Source organism: Panulirus ornatus, chromosome 32 (genome assembly GCF_036320965.1).
Source record: "Panulirus ornatus isolate Po-2019 chromosome 32, ASM3632096v1, whole genome shotgun sequence".
Taxonomy (NCBI): Eukaryota; Metazoa; Arthropoda; class Malacostraca; order Decapoda; family Palinuridae; genus Panulirus; species Panulirus ornatus.
This window is the reverse complement of record NC_092255.1, coordinates 18,647,469-18,675,162: the sequence shown is the minus strand read 5'-3', so window position 1 is coordinate 18,675,162 and position 27,694 is coordinate 18,647,469. Positions and strand designations below refer to the sequence as shown.

At 41.3% G+C, this 27,694-nt stretch overlaps 2 protein-coding genes across 2 annotated transcripts in view; both read right to left on the bottom strand.

Moving 5' to 3' along the window:
* LOC139759112 (ras GTPase-activating-like protein IQGAP1) overlaps positions 1-27,694 on the bottom strand; it is a 424,460-nt gene that overhangs the window by 372,817 nt on the left and 23,949 nt on the right. The window lies entirely within an intron of this gene.
* Positions 1,207-22,355, bottom strand: LOC139758935 (uncharacterized). Its single transcript, XM_071680749.1, has 6 exons — positions 22,240-22,355; positions 20,997-22,026; positions 11,876-11,921; positions 11,625-11,733; positions 3,346-3,408; positions 1,207-3,133 (listed from the first exon to the last, which is right to left on the bottom strand). The coding sequence occupies exons 1-6, from the start codon at positions 22,249-22,251 to the stop codon at positions 1,724-1,726; spliced, it is 2,670 nt and encodes an 889-aa protein (XP_071536850.1). The 5' UTR covers positions 22,252-22,355; the 3' UTR covers positions 1,207-1,723.

Sequence of the window (27,694 nt, the reverse complement as noted above, 5' to 3'; positions counted from 1 at the left end):
CGGCTCTTGAGCACGACGGCGCGACCCTTGAACACGACGGTGCGACCTTTGAGCACGACGGTGCGACCCTTGGACACGACGGTGCGACCTTTGAGCACGACGACACGACCCTTGGTCACGACGGTGCGACCTTTGAGCACGACGGTGCAACCCTTGGACACGACGGCGCGACCTTTGAGCACGACGGTGCGACCCTTGGACAAGACGGTGCGACCCTTGGACACGACGGTGCGACCCTTGGACACGACGGCGCGACCTTTGAGCACGAAGGTGCGACCCTTGGACACGACGGTGCGACCTTTGAGCACGAAGGTGCGACCCTTGGACACGACGGTGCGACCTTTGAGCACGACGGTGCGACCCTTGGACACGAGGTGTACGAGGGATGGTGGATGTTGTAATGGGTGGGAACATAATGTCTAATAAGACAAACAAGGTGTTGGGAAGGAGACTAGGTGGGGACGTAAAAGTCTCTCAAATAGAAATGCTTCCAAAATCATCGAATCTCCGGACGTAACTGTCTCTCAAATAATCTTTTTTTTTTTTTTTCCAAAAGTAACGAATCTCCATTTAGCAGTTTCATAAGCAGACGAATGTAAACAAAGATATCTGAGACTGACAGGCATCAGCTACATATCAGAGTTTCATGTCCGTCTGTTCTCTCAACCCTCACTTGGTGGACCACAGCAAGTTATAAAGCTTGCAGTAAAAATGCTTACAACATCCCTCGAGTTGTATCGAGTCTAGCAGACACTGTCGTGTTGTATCCACCTATTTACGAAAAGGGCTCAGACTTGCAGCCACTTTCCTTTTAAGCGCAGGAGAGAATGCATTACTAAACACGCATACAGCAAGAACAGCACACACATAAAATGTTAATACAAGCTGTGTCTCTTCAAAGTTACCTATGAATCAGTTTTTTAGAAAAGATCTGGCATCTGTAAAGTCATGACAATTGTAAATCTCAACACACAGAAAAAATAAAACAGACACTAACACTTTGGCCAAACTGAATGGACATAGTCGCATTTCCAGAGCGAGAAAGTTTTATAATCAGGTTCCTCTTCACAAAGATACAAGACCTCGTTAAATCTATGAGAGAAATACGGGAAATACTACTTTTCAGGCAAAACCTTATAAAATCATCATACATTTTTCTCAAACAGTTTGAGCTTTATACAAAAAAATATATATATATATGAAGAATATTTTGATATCTTTAATGAGCATAATATTAATACATTAAACTTTACCAATGGCGACAACTGAATCTCATCAACAGTGATGCAAGGTATCGCTGGCCAAGATGACATTCACCAGGTGTCAGTTGAAGTGAGATTGTCCAATGGTACCTTAAACCAGAATCGTATCAAAGAAATTCTGAACATCGTCACAAAAGATTCGTAGACTCTAATGGTAACAGAAACATCACTATACTGACGATGAAAATTTAAGATATAAATCATTCTGAGGACGTTGTTCAGTGCAAAAGACTTTAATCAAAAGGTAAGAAAGTCAACATGAAGATATTGCTCAGCGTAGAGACCTTAACACATCACATTCGTTGATGAGATCCCGCTGTATATGATGCATTCATTACTCAGGAGTGGTTTCCGACAGTCCTCAAAGACATGGTTCGTGTTCGGTCAACATCCTCAGCTCGAGAGCCAAGTCTGTGGCTCTCCTGAGGGACAGTGGCAGGTAGATGTAGCCGCCTCCGGTTTCAGTAAGCGCCGTAGCCTCCAGAGTGTTGCTGCCGGTCGAAGTGAGTCCCATAGGTGGTGAGGGAGTGAGGGTTAGTCTCGAAACCGTAAGAGAATCCGTGGTAGCCATAGCGGTCGAAGTTGCCGTGCAAGTCGGCGTTTCCGAGAAGGGGAGAGATGAACCCACCGGCGGCGGCGTTGCCGTAACCGTTGGTGTTGCCGTGGACGGCCAAGACGCCGTGGACGGAGCTGTCGTAGCCGTAAGGAGCGGAGTAGCTCACGACGACGGGGCCATCCACCAGGCGATTCGAGGTGGAGACGGAGCCTGGGTAGGAGCCAGGTCCGAGTATGTCGGTGGAGGCGGGCAGGCTGGCGTAGGAGCGCTTGTAACGGTGGGCGGGCTGACTAGCCTCGTGGACTGGCAGGTTGGTGCCGCTCACACGGAAGCCGTAGCCGTCGGCGACGTAGTGCTGTGTCTGAATGTTGCCGTAAGAGTCCACGTAGCTGAAGGACCCGTGCACGTTGCCGTAAGCGTCGCGGCTCTCGTCGCGGGCGGAGTCGACTGCGTTGTAGCCGAAGGTGTAGCGGCCGTAGTCATCCTGGGCGTGGTACTGGGCCAGTACCGGTGACTGGTAGCCCGAGCCGTGGGAAACAGCGGCAGTAGCCACAGGTGCGTGGACTGCCGCACCATAGCCACCTGCCCCGTGGCCTCCTGCTCCATGGCTCACTGCTACAACGCCACCTGCCCCATGGCCACCTGCTCCAACGCCACCTGACCCATAACCACCTGCACCAGTGCTTACTGCTACAACACCACCTGCTCCATGGCCACCTGCTCCAACGCCACCTGACCCATAACCACCTGCACTATGGCTCACTGCTACAACACCACCTGCCCCATGGCCACCTGCTCCAACGCCACCTGACCCATAACCACCTGCACCATGGCTCACTGATACACCACCACCTGCCCCAAAACCACCTGCTCCAATGCCACCTGACCCGTAGCCACCTGCCCCATGGCTCACTGTTACACCACCACCTGCCCCATGGCCACCTGCTCCAACGCCACCTGACCCATAGCCACCTGCACCATGGCTCACTACTACAACACCACCTGCCCCATGGCCACCTGCTCCAGCGCCACCTGACCCATAGCCACCTGCGCCATGGCTCACTGTTACACCACCACCTGCCCCATGGCCCCCTGCCCCAACACCCACTGATCCATAACCACCTGCCCCAAGACCACCTCCCCCATGGCCCGCTGAAGAGCCAGCGTGGGAGACGGCTTTGGCCACGGCAAGAGCGGCGGCAGGCGTGGCGACAGTCTCTCTGTAGATCGTTGAGGAAGCAGTGGAGCCCTGGTGCGCGGAGTCTTCAGCGAGGCTGCCCACCACCGCCACAGCCAGCACGGTGCACAGGACCCGCTGAAATGTACGGATATCAGCAGTTTAACTGATCAGCCACAAATGGTATATAAACAGAGGCCCATATGAAACCTGGAGTGTAAAATCCTTCAGGTTGCCACGAACATTATCTGGCTCAGGTAAATGACTATATATACATCACAACAGGTTAACCAACATGAACATGAGGGTACAAAAGGAAGGTTTGTATTGCAAGTATAATGGCAGTATACCACATAGTCGAACTGGCTTATACGAGTTGATATGATCCTGTAAAACTTGCGGAAGACTAGATCCTAAAGGCCATTCAGCGGTTATTACCATGAATATATACAGATACAAGAAAATGAGTAACATATGATCATACATCTTTGTTTCCTTCACAAAATTTATCAGTCTGCATACATTCACATTTTTGTCAGTGTTTTACCATTACTAGCAGACTCTCCTGTGTTATCACATAATCACATTTTCGGTATTCCGTTACTGCACCTTCCCTGGTAATACTGCAGGTGCACGTGTCACATACTGGAGCAAGGTCTCCTCTCCGTTAACCTGACCATGGGTCAACACAGTATGACCAATCCTCATTCGGCAAAGGACCATCACACTATGGCACCCCTCTTGTGAGAGGAAGGCTAGACCACAACAGCTGTCTTTATCTTACGTAGTGTCTTATTCTCTTGGGGGTGGGCTTCCATGTCCCATCTAGCTTGCCATCTACATGTAACACAATCATCCATTCTGGTCACAGAATGACTGTGAGGTACGTCTACCACCATGAACTGCTAATTATAGCCACTTTAGCCTCAGCGTCTGCTATATTATTACCGCTGAAGATAAACAACCACAGGTTCAGGACACTATGGGTGATTATCTTCGTCAGAGCTACGGACAGAGGGACTTTACAGTTCAGCGACATATTTCGTTGTGTATATATCACACGACCGTGTTACATACGATTGCACGTCGACGCCTTAAGTAATTGAATCCCTTTAGTTCTGATGCCCGATTGAACTCGGCAACACAACGCGTGGGGATCGCATCCTCCCATGTCGCTCCACAAGAAAACAATGGAACAAAATAGGTTTATTCTTATCACCAGATAATCTATCATTCCGGGTGCGTCAGTATCACTAAGGGAGATGGGGCGATTCTTAAATTGTGTCCTCTCCATGTGTGACCACACCGTCACTACCAAGGGATGGAAGGCACGGAGTGGTGACTGCGTCTACCTCAGTCGCCACCCTCGCATCCCCAGGCTAGAACCACAGCCACAGTGCGTGTTCACAATGTAAAACATCCATCTATCTATCTATCTATCTATCTATATATATATATATATATATATATATATATATATATATATATATATATATATATATATAGAGAGAGAGAGAGAGAGAGAGAGAGAGAGAGAGAGAGAGAGAGATCGTACGTAATTGTCTGTGAACAATATGCAGACTTTTTTACTACTCTCAGATAGAAAAACTAGTGTTCACAGAAAGAAATATAGAAGTAAAGGAGTTTATATGAGGAATATATCACTTAAAAACGATTTATTTTCAATGTAATTACGTCATGGAATGTTATATTGATATATGTGCCAGGCAAAACTTATTTTAAAACTCCATTCAAACACTTTACGACATAAGTAAGTATACCGGTAACACATTGAAAGATATACTTAAGATTCATGATAGAAAAAGATAAATTCTTTAGCTCCTAACGTATATGAACTGTCGACAGTGCCACACTAAAAATTAATTTAAAAATGTAAAACTTTATGACTGGGAATTTGAATGATATTGAAATAGTAACCAGAAAGCTAGTCTCAATCTTTATCGCAGGCGATATATCAAAATGACTTAGTAGTATTTTCTTATACAACGCTGGGAGATGTGGAGCAAGGCTGAACACATCAAGTGGCGATCAACCACCCGGGACAACAGCTCAGCGCAAGCTCCACTGACTGGCTAAGGCAAGGTCAAGCCTCGCTCACACACCACACGCACGCATGGATTCTCACCCACATGAATGCGCTTCTGTAAGTTTCATATATGATGCTTCTAGTAGCACGTCCTCTACATGAAATATAAGGAAGGTATACTTTCAGTGTAAAATTTCTGTAAATCCCTTTATTTTTTTTTTTTTTATCTCCATGATTGAATGCGTTATGCAAGAGAAGAAAACTATATTATCAAACCCTTTGATCAACGAAGGTATAAATTTTGGGTATAGTACCATAGCCTTTAACCTGACCCTCAAGCGTTAGATTAAAGGCTATGCCATTACTTAAGGGTCAGGTTAAAGGCTAGGCCATTATCTAAGGGTTATGTTAAAGGCTATGCCATTACCTAAGGGTCAAGTCAAAGGCAATGCCATTATACCTAAAATATCGTACCGTCGTGCGCGCCTTATGTCTAGTGTAGGAGAGTGCTTGTATCAAGCAAAGAACCTTCAATTATCTCTGCAACAGGCAATGTCTCCCCTGCGAGGGCAGTTATACCTGAAATTCGCATTTGGTAGTTATGATAACATCAACTTGTGCGTCGCTGTTGAGATGAAGTAGCCTATGAAATGAAGACCTGAACACGGTGCTCAAAATGAGCCCATGTTTACAAGCGTAGAGAATGAGAGAGTTTTTCCCCTGATGCGCCATAGGAAGACGTGTCTCATGAAGATAATATATATATATATATATATATATATATATATATATATATATATATATATATATATATATATATATATATATTATCCCTGGGGATAGGGGAGAAAGAATACTTCCCACGTATTCCCTGCGTGTCGTAGAAGGCGACTAAAAGGGGAGGGAGCGGGGGGCTGGAAATCCTCCCCTCTCGTTTTTTTTTTGATTTTCCAAAAGAAGGAACAGAGAACGAGGCCAGGTGAGGATATTCCCTCAGAGGCCCAGTCCTCTGTTCTTAACGCTACCTTGCTAACGCGGGAAATGGCGAATAGTATGAAAGATATATATATATATATATATATATATATATATATATATATATATATATATATATGAGAGAGAGAGAGAGAGAGAGAGAGAGAGAGAGAGAGAGAGAGAGAGAGAGAGAGAGAGAGAGAGAGAGAGAGAGAGAGAACGTATTTAGAGAAAGCTAAATAGATATGTTTATACCGAACATATGAATACGTATGGAGGTAAGATCAACGCTGTGTGCTTTCTCTTGGGATTCACCTCTGCACCAACCATATGACCTCGCTGACACGTCCAGGGCAGAGAGGGGGTTTATGCTAATCTACTTCCGGGAGGGACGTGATCTGTGGCGATGACTGACTCACGGTTGTGGAAACCAAGGTACACACACACACACACACCATTATGACGCACGCTGCCGCCCTTGTGGCTAACGACAGGACATTACACCTCCGCCCTTGGTCCGCAGCTTGGTGGTGTGTGTGTGTATGTGTGTGTGTGTGTGTGTGTGTGTGTGTGTGGTAGGGTGGGATGGTGCATGACTCTTGCCATCACAGCAAGCTGCGAAAAAATGTACACTCTTACTGAGATACACACGCACTGTGTTCATTCATTTATAACAACTTCAGGACCACACTTTTTGTGTTGTGAAAGTCCTGGCGTTACCCAGGGCCTCTTTTTGATGGCTCCTGGAGTCTAAGGCTGCGCTTCTTCCAGGAGAAGGGATATGTAGACTCCTTTGGATATATATATATATATATATATATATATATATATATATATATATATATATATATATATATATATATTTCATACTATCATATCCGCATTTGCGAGGTAGCGTTAAGAACAGAGAACTGGGCCTTTGAGGGAACATCCTCACCTGGCCCCCTTCTCTGTTCTTTCTTCTGGAGGAAAAAAAAAAAAAAACCTTCAGCCCCATATACGTCAATCCTTTCCCTATCAATAAGTATTGGAGGGGAAAGATGTGGCCACGGAATGGGTCATACGATCTCTTTTTCTTCTTCCACAATCTTTGTCATGAGCAAGAAACGAAATGTACTTCCATTACAAGTTTGTCTTGCAGTTATCATGAAGAGAACGATTATATTCACTGCTCAAGATTTAATGAGCGAAAATGGGAAATATCACGTATGTGATATTCAAAGCAAGAGTATTGCCTCGATCTTAATATATGAGAGAAGTACATGGAGATATGTAACTCACTTAGCCAACAGTGACCTTATAATTTCGAACACCAAACCTTCCATGTCGCAACAGCTTATCAAACATAAACTACAGAGGCTTGATGACCAAACACATCTGTACGGGGGTAGTTCTGGAGACACCCTTGGCCTAAAACAGCGGTAGATACTGCTACGAATTACGGTATCTTAGCGCGTATGTGGATCGTGTCTAAGACTACCCTGGATAGTATCAAAGTCCGTCGTGAGCCATGTTTAATTTCAGCAACACTTAGTAGGTGTTTGTCATGTGCGTAGAAGCGTTTTTGTGGTCGTACATATATGATTAATCAAAGGACAATATGCTAAAATATGTCTTACGCCCTGGCCACGTAATGAAGAGACTTTTCTTCTTGTATCCTCAGGCCCCGGTATCAGTCCTTATCTACGGTGATGCCTGCATGATCTGACTGGGGCGCGTTATAGTACCAGCTCTTCCAGGAAGGCTAAACGCCGGCCCTTGGGATGCATTGGCTCCTCGGCTATATTAGATCTATCCACTGTACGCTGGCGGGGACCCATGTCAACAGAACAGCAGCATCTGTGTTCTCCACCTTCAACCCTCCCTCGTTCGACACATGAAGGTGATGCATATGCTAAGTTTCTCTGTCCGTACGATGGAGTATTTTTTTGTGTCTTTTTCCCACACGTCACTTATCAGTCACCTGACGATGAACACGTCGATTTCAGGACGATACCTTACGCCTGGCCTCATGTTTCGGATCATCGCAGGCCACGCACCCGCATTCAATACACTCACGACACAGTAGTAATTAAACTCCTGCCAGGTATCACACGACACCTGGTTATATATAGATACATATGACCGACCAGGCTTGTCTCTGGTTGCGTTCACTACACATGTGCATCCCACACACACACGTGTTTCTTCACGCCCGTGCACACCTGTCGGGGGGGAACCTGGTGGTGAGTTGAGGAGGTGGACGAGAGCCGAAATATATACTCACGAGAGTGATCATGACGGCCTTAGTGATGCGTTACGTGTGACCCACCCAGCAGAAGGGAGCTGTCTGACGGCGTTGTGGTCGCTCCTTCAGGTATATATATACTTCATGAGACACTCGAGGCCCTGAACTCTGGCAGAAGATAACGGCGCCGCCGGCTGAAAATTACACAGCCGAGACTACTGAATGTACTTGACGGTGCGTGGAGTCAGGCTTGGCGCTACGATGACGTGTGCGTCTATCAGCGTGCGAGGTGTCGTGACAAAGAGTCCGACGGCCTTCAGGTGCGAGTTCCTCCTGGTGGTGTGTTTTTCCCTGTGATTTCTGTGGTGTGAATTACGAGTTGCATGATGGAGGGAGTGAAGCTGGAGTAATAGCCGTGAGAATGGGGTCCGAAACAGATTAAGTGGTCACAGGTGAGTGAGGGAGTTTCCTTCGTTCAGGACTTAAAGCGTAACAAACTCCCAGAATCGTGGCCTGACGCAACACTGCGTACGTTCACTGTCGCCAGGATAAGAAAATTATTTCGTTTTTTCCAGTATTTGATAAAGATTTTCTCTCCTTTACACACACACACACACACACACACACACATATATATATATATATATATATATATATATATATATATATATATATATATATATATATATATATATATATATATATATATATATATCAACCAAACCGCACCATAACAGACACAAGAACCTTAACTCTACTTCAAACTTCAGCCATTTACATTCACGGATCTCCCCTTCCCTAACAAACATGACATTGACTAAACATATACACAACAGTAATGACTCGGGAAGTGTTGAACAACCATCCTTCCAATCCAATCTGATATTCTACCCCACCAGACGTAGTAGACTCGTCTGAAACTACACCCCTCAGGCATGCAGGAGCTACACTTTCTCGTCTGCGTCATGGTTGCTACCAGTCTCTACAACACCAGAAACAGATTCTCCCTAGAGCGGGACCCCATCATGCCCAAGACATCGAGAGTTTACTTCTAAATTGTCCCATATTCACCTCACACTGACAAACATAGAACATCATCACACCATCTTGACCCGTGGTCCCACTTAGTGTATGTGGCCAGCTTCCTATCAACTTCATATTAACAAAAGGAAATCTATTCAAATCCATAGGGAAACAACTGACACACGTACACACGCGTTCCTCTTCTGGCACTTTTGTTATTAGTTCCTTGTCCAATCACAGCACGAGTAGACAACCACACACATGGTTTTACCTGGCTAATTTTTCTCCTCGCTCTTATGATTCAATTGACCTTGAGAATGACACTACATATGTCCGCTGTTACTTCCGGGCTCCTTAAGCGAATCAGGAGGCACGCGGCGGAGCGAGGCCTAGGTGTAGGTGCCCATGGGTGGATAAGAGGGCCACTATGTCTCGACTCGCGGCCCTTCCCACCCGTCGTCAGCCGGTGGTTGGCCCACTCGAACTGATCCATAAGGCAGGGATGGAAGTGTGTGAGGGTATGTATATGTCTACGCATGTGTCTCTATACGTCTCATCCTCCGTTCAGAGACTCCTGTTGCTTCTGAACATTCCGTAAACGAGATGGTGAGCAGTCTTAGGACAACGTTGTCCCAGGCAGACTTTTCATGACAGGTCCAACCACAACTGCAATCTGACAGAAGTAGATCACAACATTCTCAAGGACCTGCTTGACCATCGTGGCGACTGAGGGTCAACCCCATCATGAACCACCGTCATTGTTACATGTCAACCCCAACCAGAAGGTCATCTGCCGTTCCGTCCAATCCCCCACCCCCGGCACATTCTACATAATCATGGCTCCCCTCCGGGACTCGCTCTCACATCTCTATTCTTAGCTCACGTCGACTCTGCTGTAGGGTGGTAGTTTCTCTGCCTCCTACAGAAGCAGCTCAGCCTCAGGGTGAGACAGCTCACCCTCAGGGTAAGGCAAACCTCTTAGGGCAGATACGTGAGCTGAATATCGCCTCCTTCATAATGGTGGGGCACGTGTGGAGCAACGACTATATCTTGACAAGTGATGAGTGACAACAGTTCCTGACAACAGGGTGACGAATATAAGGTGACAACAGGACGTGAAAAGCACATTCCCGACCTGTCCTGTGAGAGTGGAAACGTGCGAGACAACTGACTGCTTCGCAAATGAGGGAGGCAAGGATCAGAGAGTGAGTTCTGACAGCTAGCCAATCACGAATGACTATCATCTACCCACGCAAATGAGGATTGTGGATCGATGCCTTGTTCCCCGTGATGCTGTACAGTGAGTAGATGGCTCTGTGATTTCTCATAGTGGGATATGTGGAGTGGAAATGGTTTTTTTTTTTTTTTATCGCGGTGGTACGGTGAAGAAAGACGTGCGAAATGTTAGCTAGAACTGTTTTTATGTTTCCACAGTGGTAGATTAGAGGCAAAAGGCTTTTGATACAGTGGAACCAAGAGGAACGATGTGGTTTTTCCTGTGGGCAAGTGAAGAACGATAATGTTTTCTCCAGTGGGACGAGAGGAACGACACTGTTTTCTCCAGTGGGACGAGAGGAACGACACCGTTTTCTCCAGTGCGGCGAGAGGAACGACACTGTTTTCTCCAGTGGGACGAGAGGAACGACACCGTTTTCTCCAGTGGGACGAGAGGAACGACACCGTTTTCTCCAGTGGGACGAGAGGAACGACACTGTTTTCTCCAGTGGGACGAGAGGAACGACACCGTTTTCTCCAGTGGGACGAGAGGAACGACACTGTTTTCTCCAGTGGGACGAGAGGAACGACACCGTTTTCTCCAGTGGGACGAGAGGAACGACACCGTTTTCTCCAGTGGGACGAGAGTAACGACACTTCTCTCCAATGGGACGTGAGGAACGACACTTCTCTCCAGTGGGACGTGAGGAACGACACTGTTTTCTCCAGTGGGACATTAGAAACGAAAAGATTATATCCAGTGGGGCTCGAGAAACGACACTGTTTCATCCACTAGTTGCGCTACCTAGACCACCAGATGACATCGGCTAATCAAACATCCAAATCCATGACTTCACTGCTGGGTGACGCCCTGGTAGCGTCTGGTCTCAATGAAGACATAAGTCTGACCAGACGACGCCGTTGCGTTATCTCCCAGCGAAGCACAAAACTGACGACCGACTCAGAAAACTGGACTGGACACTTGTCTCAGCTCTCCCTGTCCTCAGCAGCCAATATGCGTTATAGCCAACTACGGAAACGGTTATCGAGGTGGCGCCTGGTCTGTGTAACACAGTCATCACTGAAAAGCCACCCTGTTTTACCCCACCATACCCGACGCGCGCCACGCAGGCGCCCCGTACGAGCAAAATCTTCACAAAACGGTTCTTCAACTCAGCTCTTGAGTAAAGAGGTTCTTGCCCTTGAGCACGACGGTTCAAGGCCTTGGGTTGTGATGCCTTGGGCTCTAACCTGACCCACAAGGGTCAGGTCAGAGATCAAGACCGTCATACCGAATGGTCATACCGTCGTGCAACGAGGGTTCAACGAACGTAAATTGTAAATCAAACGTAAATTGTAAATCAAACGTAAATTGTAAATGTTCAGTACTCACCAAGTGCAGGGTGTAGTCCTGGTGTTCATGTTGACGTACGACTTACCTGAAAAGAAAATGATGATCAAATCAAAAAAAGATTCATAATGTATATCTATTAAACAATATCAGATTAAGACAATTTGATTATGCAAACAGAAGCCAACTTGTTGCAAAATACGTGACCCAACTGGCTTTTAAAACTGTCTTCCTATTTTCTCTATTATTCTAATACGTGCTGTGTTAAGAAGTAAAGAAAATGGCTTGATTCTTTCGTCGAACAATCAGCACTTAGTGCAATGGATGGCTTAGGTGGGTGGATGAGGGTGTAATGAGTGGATGTGGGCGATGAATAAATGGAGGAACGTAATGCGTGGATGATGTAGATGGATATGGTACGTGACTGGATGCGGTAGACGGATTGACTTGGTAGGTGGATGGATGATAAGGATGTGCTTTGCTGGATGGTAGGTAGATGGATGATAAGGATTTGCTTTGTGGGAGCATCCAGCTGGTGGATGTTGAGAGCGGATGAAATAGTGAATTTACTAGGAAACTAAAGACTTTTCTTGTTTTTGGATGCAGTGACTAGATGTGCAAGATGGATGTGGATAATGAATGTAGTCTCAATATGTGAATACTGTGGGGAGGCGAAGTGGATGGATGAGTGTGAATGCGAGGATGTGGAGAGTGAATGTGGTGGCCGATGGGGTGCGGTGAACGGGTGCGATGCATCGCGCGTTTGAGTGCATGACGGAGATGTATACAAGATGTGGGAGGCGGATGCGAGTGTGAGTAAATGCATTGGCTATCCGTAGCAAATACAGTGATGTATGATGGACCACCATTATAAAGTGATTATTCAAAGAACATGTGACTGTCACGCTTAATATTCTCGTAACGATAGATAGTCTGCTCTGTCCTGGTGTTACTAACGGAGAAGCATAACGTAACGGTTCTGTCCTAGTGTCACTAACGGAGAGGCATAACGTAGCGGTTTCGAACTGAAGGAGTTTTATTGCAGAGTCGAGCATAATGGCTCCCCCTCCAGACCAACGGGTAGTGGCCCAGTGTGAGGGAGAGGTTGCGTGCTGGTGGAACTTTACTTTCCTTCGTGAGGATATATATATATATATATATATATATATATATATATATATATATATATATATATATATATATATATATATATATATATATATATATATATATATATATATATATATATATATATATATATATATATATATATATATATATATATATATATATATATATATATATATATATATATATATATATATATATATATATATATATATATATATATATATATATATATATATATATATATATATATATATATATATATATATATATATATATATATATATATATATATATATATATATATATATATATATATATATATATATATATATATATATATATATATATATATATATATATATATATATATATATATATATATATATATATATATATATATATATATATATATATATATATATATATATATATATATATATATATATATATATATATATATATATATATATATATATATATATATATATATATATATATATATATATATATATATATATATATATATATATATATATATATATATATATATATATATATATATATATATATATATATATATATATATATATATATATATATATATATATATATATATATATATATATATATATATATATATATATATATATATATATATATATATATATATATATATATATATATATATATATATATATATATATATATATATATATATATATATATATATATATATATATATATATATATATATATATATATATATATATATATATATATATATATATATATATATATATATATATATATATATATATATATATATATATATATATATATATATATATATATATATATATATATATATATATATATATATATATATATATATATATATATATATATATATATATATATATATATATATATATATATATATATATATATATATATATATATATATATATATATATATATATATATATATATATATATATATATATATATATATATATATATATATATATATATATATATATATATATATATATATATATATATATATATATATATATATATATATATATATATATATATATATATATATATATATATATATATATATATATATATATATATATATATATATATATATATATATATATATATATATATATATATATATATATATATATATATATATATATATATATATATATATATATATATATATATATATATATATATATATATATATATATATATATATATATATATATATATATATATATATATATATATATATATATATATATATATATATATATATATATATATATATATATATATATATATATATATATATATATATATATATATATATATATATATATATATATATATATATATATATATATATATATATATATATATATATATATATATATATATATATATATATATATATATATATATATATATATATATATATATATATATATATATATATATATATATATATATATATATATATATATATATATATATATATATATATATATATATATATATATATATATATATATATATATATATATATATATATATATATATATATATATATATATATATATATATATATATATATATATATATATATATATATATATATATATATATATATATATATATATATATATATATATATATATATATATATATATATATATATATATATATATATATATATATATATATATATATATATATATATATATATATATATATATATATATATATATATATATATATATATATATATATATATATATATATATATATATATATATATATATATATATATATATATATATATATATATATATATATATATATATATATATATATATATATATATATATATATATATATATATATATATATATATATATATATATATATATATATATATATATATATATATATATATATATATATATATATATATATATATATATATATATATATATATATATATATATATATATATATATATATATATATATATATATATATATATATATATATATATATATATATATATATATATATATATATATATATATATATATATATATATATATATATATATATATATATATATATATATATATATATATATATATATATATATATATATATATATATATATATATATATATATATATATATATATATATATATATATATATATATATATATATATATATATATATATATATATATATATATATATATATATATATATATATATATATATATATATATATATATATATATATATATATATATATATATATATATATATATATATATATATATATATATATATATATATATATATATATATATATATATATATATATATATATATATATATATATATATATATATATATATATATATATATATATATATATATATATATATATATATATATATATATATATATATATATATATATATATATATATATATATATATATATATATATATATATATATATATATATATATATATATATATATATATATATATATATATATATATATATATATATATATATATATATATATATATATATATATATATATATATATATATATATATATATATATATATATATATATATATATATATATATATATATATATATATATATATATATATATATATATATATATATATATATATATATATATATATATATATATATATATATATATATATATATATATATATATATATATATATATATATATATATATATATATATATATATATATATATATATATATATATATATATATATATATATATATATATATATATATATATATATATATATATATATATATATATATATATATATATATATATATATATATATATATATATATATATATATATATATATATATATATATATATATATATATATATATATATATATATATATATATATATATATATATATATATATATATATATATATATATATATATATATATATATATATATATATATATATATATATATATATATATATATATATATATATATATATATATATATATATATATATATATATATATATATATATATATATATATATATATATATATATATATATATATATATATATATATATATATATATATATATATATATATATATATATATATATATATATATATATATATATATATATATATATATATATATATATATATATATATATATATATATATATATATATATATATATATATATATATATATATATATATATATATATATATATATATATATATATATATATATATATATATATATATATATATATATATATATATATATATATATATATATATATATATATATATATATATATATATATATATATATATATATATATATATATATATATATATATATATATATATATATATATATATATATATATATATATATATATATATATATATATATATATATATATATATATATATATATATATATATATATATATATATATATATATATATATATATATATATATATATATATATATATAGATGGAGGACTCACTTCAGCCTCCCTCATGAGGATGGAGGACTCACTTCAGCTTCCCTCATGAGGATGGAGGACTTCAGCCTCCCTCATGAGGATGGAGGACTCACTTCAGCCTCCCTCATGAGGATGGAGGACTCACTTCAGCCTCCCTCATAAGGATGGAGGACTCACTTCAGCCTCCCTCATGAGGATGGAGGACTCACTTCAGCCTCCCTCATGAGGATGGAGGACTCAGCCTTCGGCATACACCACACACTGACTCAACATATACTAAATCCACCGTAGCAAATAAATCACAGTTTCCTTAAGATACGTCATCTTCCTCACTGCCAGGACTGTAAGGACTATATAGATGAGTATAGGACAATGAAGTGCCGCGCAAGGCCACACCAGGCAGGTATAGGACTGGAGGAAATCGTTGAGGACTCCTGGAGGAGGGTGCTACGATGAACAATACGTCCTTTATATCGTAAAAAAAGACGATGGCGAAATGGCAACGACTGTGCTCTGGACCCCTCCACACCGACACACGTCCTCGCTGCACATCATGCACAGTCGTACACTCCAGAACATAGGATTGCCAACATTGTTACGACGGCAATTACCCTATTGTCTAACCGCTGTCATTACCATCACCATCATCATCGCAAGGATCTTGAAGAGGCTCTTGAAGGATAATGATCTCACACATCGTTTAATTCTGCTGAATGAAGTCAAGAGCTTGATACACACTGTGGAAAGGACAGTGCTTGTGGGAGGGAGGGAGGAGGAAGGTTGTTAGAGATAACTACCGTGGACAGGAGGGAAGGTTGTTAGTGATGGTCTAGTGATAACTACCGTGGGACAGGAGGGAAGGTTGTTAGAGATAACTACCGTAGGACAGGAGGGAAGGTTGTTAGAGATAACTACCGTAGGACAGGAGGGAAGGTTGTTAGTGATGGTCTAGTGATAACTACCGTGGGACAGGAGGAAGGTTGTTAGAGATAACTACCGTAGGACAGGAGGGAAGGTTGTTAGAGATAACTACCGTAGGACAGGAGGGAAGGTTGTTAGAGATAACTACCGTGGACAGGAGGGAAGGTTGTTAGAGATAACTACCGTAGGACAGGAGGGAAGGTTGTTAGAGATAACTACCGTAGGACAGGAGGGAAGGTTGTTAGAGATAACTACCGTGGACAGGAGGGAAGGTTGTTAGAGATAACTACCGTGGACAGGAGGGAAGGTTGTTAGAGATAACTACCGTAGGACAGGAGGGAAGGTTGTTAGAGATAACTACCGTGGACAGGAGGGAAGGTTGTTAGTGATGGTCTAGTGATAACTACCGTGGGACAGGAGGGAAGGTGTTAGAGATAACTACCGTGGGACAGGAGGGAAGGTTGTTAGTGATGGTCTAGTGATAACTACCGTGGGACAGGAGGGAAGGTTGTTAGAGATAACTACCGTGGACAGGAGGGAAGGTTGTTAGAGATAACTACCGTGGGACAGGAGGGAAGGTTGTTAGAGATAACTACCGTAGGACAGGAGGGAAGGTTGTTAGAGATAACTACCGTGGGACAGGAGGGAAGGTTGTTAGTGATGGTCTAGTGATAACTACCGTGGGACAGGAGGGAAGGTTGTTAGAGATAACTACCGTAGGACAGGAGGGAAGGTTGTTAGTGATGGTCTAGTGATAACTACCGTGGGACAGGAGGGAAGGTTGTTAGAGATAACTACCGTGGACAGGAGGGAAGGTTGTTAGAGATAACTACCGTAGGACAGGAGGGAAGGTTGTTAGAGATAACTACCGTGGACAGGAGGGAAGGTTGTTAGAGATAACTACCGTGGACAGGAGGGAAGGTTGTTAGAGATAACTACCGTAGGACAGGAGGGAAGGTTGTTAGTGATGGTCTAGTGATAACTACCGTGGGACAGGAGGGAAGGTTGTTAGTGATGGTCTAGTGATAACTACCGTGGGACAGGAGGGAAGGTTGTTAGTGATGGTCTAGTGATAACTACCGTGGGACAGGAGGGAAGGTTGTTAGAGATAACTACCGTGGACAGGAGGGAAGGTGTTAGAGATAACTACCGTGGGACAGGAGGAAGGTTGTTAGAGATAACTACCGTGGACAGGAGGGAAGGTTGTTAGTGATGGTCTAGTGATAACTACCGTGGGACAGGAGGGAAGGTTGTTAGAGATAACTACCGTGGGACAGGAGGGAAGGTTGTTAGAGATAACTACCGTAGGACAGGAGGGAAGGTTGTTAGTGATGGTCTAGTGATAACTACCGTGGGACAGGAGGGAAGGTTGTTAGTGATGGTCTAGTGATAACTACCGTGGGACAGGAGGGAAGGTTGTTAGTGATGGTCTAGTGATAACTACCGTGGGACAGGAGGGAAGGTTGTTAGTGATGGTCTAGTGATAACTACCGTGGGACAGGAGGGAAGGTTGTTAGTGATGGTCTAGTGATAACTACCGTGGGACAGGAGGGAAGGTTGTTAGTGATGGTCTAGTGATAACTACCGTGGGACAGGAGGAAGGTTGTTAGAGATAACTACCGTGGACAGGAGGGAAGGTTGTTAGAGATAACTACCGTGGACAGGAGGGAAGGTTGTTAGTGATGGTCTAGTGATAACTACCGTGGGACAGGAGGGAAGGTTGTTAGAGATAACTACCGTAGGACAGGAGGGAAGGTTGTTAGAGATAACTACCGTGGACAGGAGGGAAGGTTGTTAGTGATGGTCTAGTGATAACTACCGTGGGACAGGAGGGAAGGTTGTTAGTGATGGTCTAGTGATAACTACCGTGGGACAGGAGGGAAGGTTGTTAGTGATGGTCTAGTGATAACTACCGTGGGACAGGAGGGAAGGTGTTAGAGATAACTACCGTGGACAGGAGGGAAGGTTGTTAGTGATGGTCTAGTGATAACTACCGTGGGACAGGAGGGAAGGTTGTTAGAGATAACTACCGTGGGACAGGAGGGAAGGTTGTTAGAGATAACTACCGTGGGACAGGAGGGAAGGTTGTTAGAGATAACTACCGTAGGACAGGAGGGAAGGTTGTTAGAGATAACTACCGTGGGACAGGAGGGAAGGTTGTTAGAGATAACTACCGTGGGACAGGAGGGAAGGTTGTTAGTGATGGTCTAGTGATAACTACCGTGGGACAGGAGGGAAGGTTGTTAGTGATGGTCTAGTGATAACTACCGTGGGACAGGAGGGAAGGTTGTTAGTGATGGTCTAGTGATAACTACCGTGGGACAGGAGGGAAGGTTGTTAGAGATAACTACCGTGGACAGGAGGGAAGGTTGTTAGTGATGGTCTAGTGATAACTACCGTGGGACAGGAGGGAAGGTTGTTAGAGATAACTACCGTGGACAGGAGGGAAGGTTGTTAGTGATGGTCTAGTGATAACTACCGTGGGACAGGAGGGAAGGTTGTTAGTGATGGTCTAGTGATAACTACCGTGGGACAGGAGGGAAGGTTGTTAGAGATAACTACCGTGGACAGGAGGGAAGGTTGTTAGAGATAACTACCGTAGGACAGGAGGGAAGGTTGTTAGAGATAACTACCGTAGGACAGGAGGGAAGGTTGTTAGAGATAACTACCGTAGGACAGGAGGGAAGGTTGTTAGAGATAACTACCGTAGGACAGGAGGGAAGGTTGTTAGAGATAACTACCGTGGACAGGAGGGAAGGTGTTAGAGATAACTACCGTGGACAGGAGGGAAGGTTGTTAGTGATGGTCTAGTGATAACTACCGTGGGACAGGAGGGAAGGTTGTTAGAGATAACTACCGTGGACAGGAGGGAAGGTTGTTAGAGATAACTACCGTAGGACAGGAGGGAAGGTTGTTAGTGATGGTCTAGTGATAACTACCGTGGGACAGGAGGGAAGGTTGTTAGAGATAACTACCGTGGGACAGGAGGGAAGGTTGTTAGAGATAACTACCGTAGGACAGGAGGGAAGGTTGTTAGAGATAACTACCGTAGGACAGGAGGGAAGGTTGTTAGAGATAACTACCGTGGGACAGGAGGGAAGGTTGTTAGTGATGGTCTAGTGATAACTACCGTGGGACAGGAGGGAAGGTTGTTAGAGATAACTACCGTGGACAGGAGGGAAGGTTGTTAGAGATAACTACCGTGGACAGGAGGGAAGGTTGTTAGTGATGGTCTAGTGACTACCGTGGGACAGGATGGGAAGGTGTTAGAGATAACTAAACCTTGGGACAGGGTAGGATAGGATGTTAGAGATAAATAAAAAAACAAACTACCGTGGGACAGGAGGGAAGGTTGTTTAGAGATAACTACCGTGGGACAGGAGGGAAGGTTGTTAGAGATAACTACCGTAGGACAGGAGGGAAGGTTGTTAGAGATAACTACCGTGGGACAGGAGGGAAGGTTGTTAGTGATGGTCTAGTGATAACTACCGTGGGACAGGAGGGGATGGACCAAATTCCTGTGAGAAATGACAGTCGTTGGTACAGTACGGAAACTGTAGGAGAAGCCCTTTCGCGGGATGCCGTACCCGTAGAGGGCCGGGGCGGCGTGGACCACAGGGGCGGCGTGGACCACGGGGGCGGCATGAACCACAGGGGCAGCATGTGCCACAGTCGTTAGAGGACCTGTGGAGGCTGGGAAGGAGCCGTATGACCGCTTGTGACGGTGGACTGGCAGGTTGGTGCCGCTCACGCGGAAGCCATCGTCGTCGGCGACGTAGAGCTGCGTCTGAATGTCGCCGTTGGAGTCCACGTAGCTGAAGGACCCGTGCACATTGCCGTAGGCGTCGCGGCTCTCGTCGCGGGCGGAGGTGCCGGCGTTGTAGCCGAAGGTGTAGCGGCCCAGCTCGTCCTGAGCGTGGTACTGGGACCTGACGGGGGCGGCAGGTGTGTACACCGCCGGGGCGCTGTGGACGGCAGGGGCGTGCGCTACAGCGGGGCTGTGTTTGGTGACCGTCACAGCAGGGACGTGGTGGTGTGATGACACAGCCACAGCAGCTGGAGCGTGCACAACGGCGGGGCTGTGTTTGGCGACTGTCACAGCAGGGGCGTGCACAAGGGCGGGGCTGTGTTTGGCGACTGCCACAGCAGGAGCGTGCACAACAGCGGGTCTGTGTTTGGCGACTGCCACAGCAGGGGCGTGCACAACAGCGGGGCTGTGTTTGGTGACCGTCACAGCAGGGACGTGGTGGTGCGACACAGCCACAGCAGGAACGCGGTGCGACACAGCGACAACAGGAGCGCCATGAGTCACAGCGGGGGCGTGGACAACAGCAGGGACGTGATGTGCTACAGCCACAGCAGGGGCGTGATGAGCCAGGGTGGCGACGGGAACCTTCTTTACGCCAAGACTGCCACGGAGGAGGCCGTGTGGTAGTGCCACATGAGGGGCCGCCGGGATGGATGCCTCACCGCCACACATCACCACCACGGCCAACACGCCGCACAAAACCCGCTGCATCGCAATGAGAAATGATTCTATGAGTTCCAAGTATATCGCAATCCTCCTACGATTTCCCTTTACGTTACTCTACCAAGAAAACAGAATTGATGTCATACAAAACTGACTTCAAAATCCCTAAGGTAAACGCAAAGTGTCGAACATGGACAGTAGGTACTTACAACCCCAGAAGGTACGTACTTACGACTCGGGACGGTAGGTACTTACGAGGAGGCTCATGTTGTTAATGGCGAGAAGGTATGACCCACCCAGCAGAAGGGAGCTGTCTGATGGATCTTACCCCTCTCCCACCAGTATATACGCCGCGCCCCAAGGTCCCCTCCCCATCTCTCTCCCTCTCTCTCCCCTCACCAGTCATAACCACGACTGTAAACTGACAGAAATAACGAGGAGGGGGGGGGGTAAAAAAAAAAAAGAGCGTTTATTTCCGTCGCGGTTAATCACGCTGCGTCATACAAAGGGACGAACACGCCCTACCTCACAAGGGTATGCATCACGACTCCCAGTAATTTCAAACTGAAAATCACGGTCAGAAACCCAACCGGGCCTCAGTGACCTTCAAGGGCGAACATTCATCATTCTGAGAAACCAGCTCACGAACCGAAGCTTGGACGATGGATGTACGTAAAGAGCCCCCTACCAACCGTACTCAACACTTGACCCTCACTTCCTGTCTCATACCTGTAAGACCTTCTTGGTTGACGAGTTGTATAAAACAATCTACCATCTACCATCGTCCGAGTCTGATGATTTCATTTTTCTCTCATCAAAAAATCGGTTGTGTTTGCTTGTCAGTCACGCCAATCAGGCTTCGCACCGTAAGCTGATGAGCTGTGTGAATGCTTCAAGCACTCAGAAGACGCCACAGGAGATACGACTAAACATTAAAGGCGCCAATTGGTGCTTGTCTATCTCACCACAACAAAGGCACCCCATGAGTCGTCAGCTCTCTCACACTTACAACGCATCATAAGCAATCATTCCAAGTACACAAACACACACACACACACACACACACACACACACACACACACACACACACAAAGCGTGAGGCTAGGCTGCCTTTCTTAACCATATACTTTGGTTCAGGAGACACAATGTCCTTTTCGCTGCCGTACTTAGGTGTATGTAAGTAATACCGGCGTCCATCAGCATTGGGCAGGAGGGAGGACTGTGCAGTGTGAGGGCTGTGAGGTAGCCCCTTAGGATGCAGAAAGTTGGCCATAACATCAAATCAATCCATACGAGGGAACAGGTCGGCCACTCTCACAATAATTCATCTTACTTTTCTCCCACTCAATAGCCTTTATACCTATTTCAGTGCAGTTAGACAGAAATTGTCAATTTGACTCATACGATTTATCTCTATTCGTGAATCAGTTAGGGAACTGACATGGCGTTATGGTGCTCTACAGGAGATACGATGGGAGGGACATGGTTGGCAATAGAGTTAGGAAAAGACTGGAAAATATTAGAGCAACCATGGCCACAGGATAAAGGCATCACCTGCTTGACATACACGAAGGAAAGCTTAAGAAAACGGGTTTATCAGTGGTAACTACCGTAGGACAGGAGGGAAGGTTGTTAGAGATAACTACCGTGGGACAGGAGGGAAGGCCGCTGTGATGGTTTTATGTACAAGTGACCAAGAACAGGAGACGAGGCGTAGAGAACAGATTAGCGACACTAAATCATGTCTAGAAAGCCTAAAATCAGATGATGATCAGGAACAGACTTATTCCCCCTTGGTAGTGAGGTAGCGTACGCACGTACTCTAAAAGGGAACTGAGTTACGGGATTGCACAACCGCGCCAACTGGTGAAGGCAAGGACTTTTTCCCCATGGTTGAACACGATGAAAAAGACGTCAGTTTACGTAGTCCGTCAATGAAGTCTTCTTGGATGTGACGAATGGCAGAAGGGCGAACGACTCCTGCCTGACTGATTCAGAAGGAAGTGAAAGGCTGGGAGAAGACGCCCTGAGGCTATATGGAGAGGGGGAGAGAGAGAGAGAGAGAGGGTACGTTTGGGTTGACCAATCTCAACACGTCCAAAGGTATATTGAGAAAAGGCACGTAGCTTAGGAACACCTCGAGGAAAGGTCTGCCCCATACACATACTGGAGAAGTGTCATGTCTGTGGCACGATTTCTCAAATTGGTTAAGAGATTCCATCACTTTTTTTTTTTTTCTTATGTTAGGTTTCCGTCACGAACAATAGTAGTTGTCCTCTATGAGGTCAAAGCTTAAATGACCAAATGAGAAAATGGAAAAGAAGAATAATTTTGCAGATGACAAAAATTGTGAAGAGGTTAAGAATGAAAAATGTCGTAATGTGCATCAAGAATACATATATCTATTTTAACCTGTTAGCATGATTTTAACAGACGCGTAAGACCAGGAATGCTGATATGGAGGGTGTAAGATGGTTCCAGCCATCACAAATCCAATATAAGCTGCCTCCGGTACATCCTCGGGCAGCGCCTCTCGAAACCCAACACGAAGTAGATATTTCGTGAGGTGATGTTATGTCTACCCATCGTAGAACTCTTTCAGACTTTCTGGATATAAACTGTCAAGTTAATCTACTTCTTTCATTCTGATGAGGTGGCTGCTTTCTCATGACGGAACAACGGGACAGAACAGTTGCTGAAGGTAAGTCATCAAAACTATGGCAAGATTGCTCAGGTGGCCCTCTTGTTTCACAGAAACGAATATAGGGACACAGCCAGGATCATGGGAAGAAGAAGAACAATCTTTGGGGTAGTTTATGAATCGAAAAACATCACAGAGGAACAATGATCTCGAAAAGAACTTTCTTTGGCATAAACTTAGCAAGACACCTGAAACATAACGTCAGCATTCAAGGTTCATTTCGTCGTTTTCCCTCGCGTCACAACTCACTGTATAAGTACAGCGTCTCGAACAACTGCTTTGATTACAACGACGATTGTCTCCGCGCTGCCCTGCCAGATGTTTTCGGCCGCGTCTGTCGGTACCTAAAACTCGCAAGAGAAGATAAATCTAGAGTTTGACAAACTCATCTAGGAGTATATATATCTCCGGGTGCATTTCCATCATCTTTCTACATGAGCAAACATTGCTAGAGACAATGAATGAGACACTCAGTGCTCTATGAGTCTGTGAATGTTGCTCCTCTGAAAGCTAAGAAGTCGATCGATTGGGAACCTGAAAGGGAAATCGTTTTCTGCAACATCCAAGGTGGGGTAGTTCACTCCACAAGGCACCAAGCGAGACCTCTTTCATCCCAGGCTTAAGTATTCTCACTACACCTGAACTGATGTCAATTGATCTGATCAGAAACGAAAGGAAACAGAAGAGCGCCTCAGTCCTCTAATACCGTCCGAGGTAATATGGTTCTTTGCTCGTGATACGGAAGCTCTTCATAAGAAAATGGGCAAAGACTATGTTTACGATGAGCCCGCCGCTCGGGAAACATGCCCAGGTGAATCTTGCTACTACAGATCCTGAGAAATGTACGCGTCTTTCTACATTCATAATATTTTGCTACTCGAAACTTTAAACTAATAAACCAACTCAAAATGACAAACAACATGTACGATTCTACCTTAGTGTACACAACTGATAGCGTATGGAAGTTTAAGGAAACGTTTACTGATACTAGGATGGTGATGGAGCGAGGATAGTGATGGAGCTAGGATGGTGATGGAGCGAGGATGGTGATGGAGCGAGGATGGTGATGGAGCGAGGATGGTGATGGAGAGAGGATGGTGATGGAGCGAGGATAGTGATGGAGCGAGGATAGTGATGGAGCGAGCACAGTGATGGAGCCAGGATAGTATGGAGCTAGGATAGTAATGGAGCTAGAATGATGATGGAGCGAGGATAGTGATGGAGCGAGGATAGTGATGGAGCGAGGATGGTGATAAAGCAAGGGTGGCGTGGGGAGCATGATTAGTGACAGCATCATAGTCCATAAACTTCTTCCAAACAGTCGATCTCCGGAGACAGGAGTAAAGCTTGTAACCCACATCGTCGACATTGCCATATATATCATTCAACCCAGACAGCAAAAAAATAATTACCCCGTGTCAAATCCCATCAATATCTCATCAGCACCTTGACAGACCGCTGATCTGAAGCTCCTGGTAACTGGAGGTATTCCTTAGTGATGACCAAAGGTGTTTCCACGTTGGGAGAAATGTCCATAAGAGTTGTGTCAACTGGCACATGCTACTGGATCCTGTATGTACACTGTAGGCTCAGGTCATACCAGAGTATACGGTTGTCATCCTATGTGTGTATGGACAGCTACGCTCCACCGCTGTACATAAATGAGTGGCTCTCTCTCCACCAGCGTATGGTGTGTATGATATCATGCTACGTATGGCCACCACGCTGGGCTAAAGTGTCTGGTGTATGGCTCAGACCTGTGTATGGTTTAAACTCCTTACGTGCAATGTATACTTATATACTTATGCTTGAATGTATGGGAAATACTTGCCTGGGCGTAATGCAATGTTGAGTGTACTATGCGTATCTGAACGCATGATGCACACAGTTGAGGGTGTGGTTTATGTCTTGAGTGTGTGTGTGTGTGTGTGTGTGTGGCTCACGCCGACAAATGTGTTGCATGTCCACACTAGTGTATACCCATCTCTGTGCTTGACGCCTGATCCAAGCTTTTGAGACATTAGCTAGAGAGATCATTGTACATCTTTAGGATTTTGTGAGTACATGACTGAATGATGTATGGTTAAGTGTGTGTGTGTGTGTGTGTGTGTGTGTGTGTGTGTACGGTGTGTACCGTGCATACGTAAGTGTACTCTGTACTCCAATGCGAATGCGTTTCCTTGGGTCCTACAGAGTCTACAGGGCACACAGGCAGGAGTGTGGCGCAGACGTGAGTGTCCACTGTTGGAGCCACGGAAGTAAACAAGCGGATGCAGGGACCACAGGCACTATGAGTAAGCCATAACAACATACACACACACACACACACACACACACAGGACTTCCTCAGTACCCTCCCTCCTCCTCCTCCCTCCCCATCCTGCAGGGCCTGGAAGCCTCCTCCCCTCTCCACAGTAGCCCAACTCCACTCACCCCCTCCCCATGTAGCGGACGACCACGACCCCTCTAGAGAGGTCGCCATAAACACGGCCATTAGCTATCCACATCCCCATTTTCTACGATTAACTACAACAACAGGAGCGGTGTGTGTGTGTGTGTGTGTGTGTGTGTGTGTGTGTGCGGGGACCATGTCAAAACATTACGATTCCTTTGTTGTTCTTGTTGTGGTTGTCCAGCCTGGAGGAAGGCAAGTCACGTCTCACGCACCTTGACCCGTGAGGTAGCCTCAACACACACACACACACACACTCCAGGGTTCTGCCACACTATACGTACAGCACTGACCTCATCCTGGGCAACATCAGGGGGTGGGGGGTTGTCCCATGACACTGACCCGGCTCTTCTGGACACAGAGAGAGAGAGAGAGAGAGATAGAGAGAGAGAGAGAGAGAGAGAGAGAGAGAGAGAGAGAGAGAGAGAGAGAGAGAGAGAGAGAGAGAGAGAGAGAGAGAGAGAGAGAGAGAGCGAGCATATATAGAGCCCTCATAAAGGCATCTGTATATGTCCAGTGACTAATTTTTCTTTTTCTTTTCTTTTATTGATTGACAT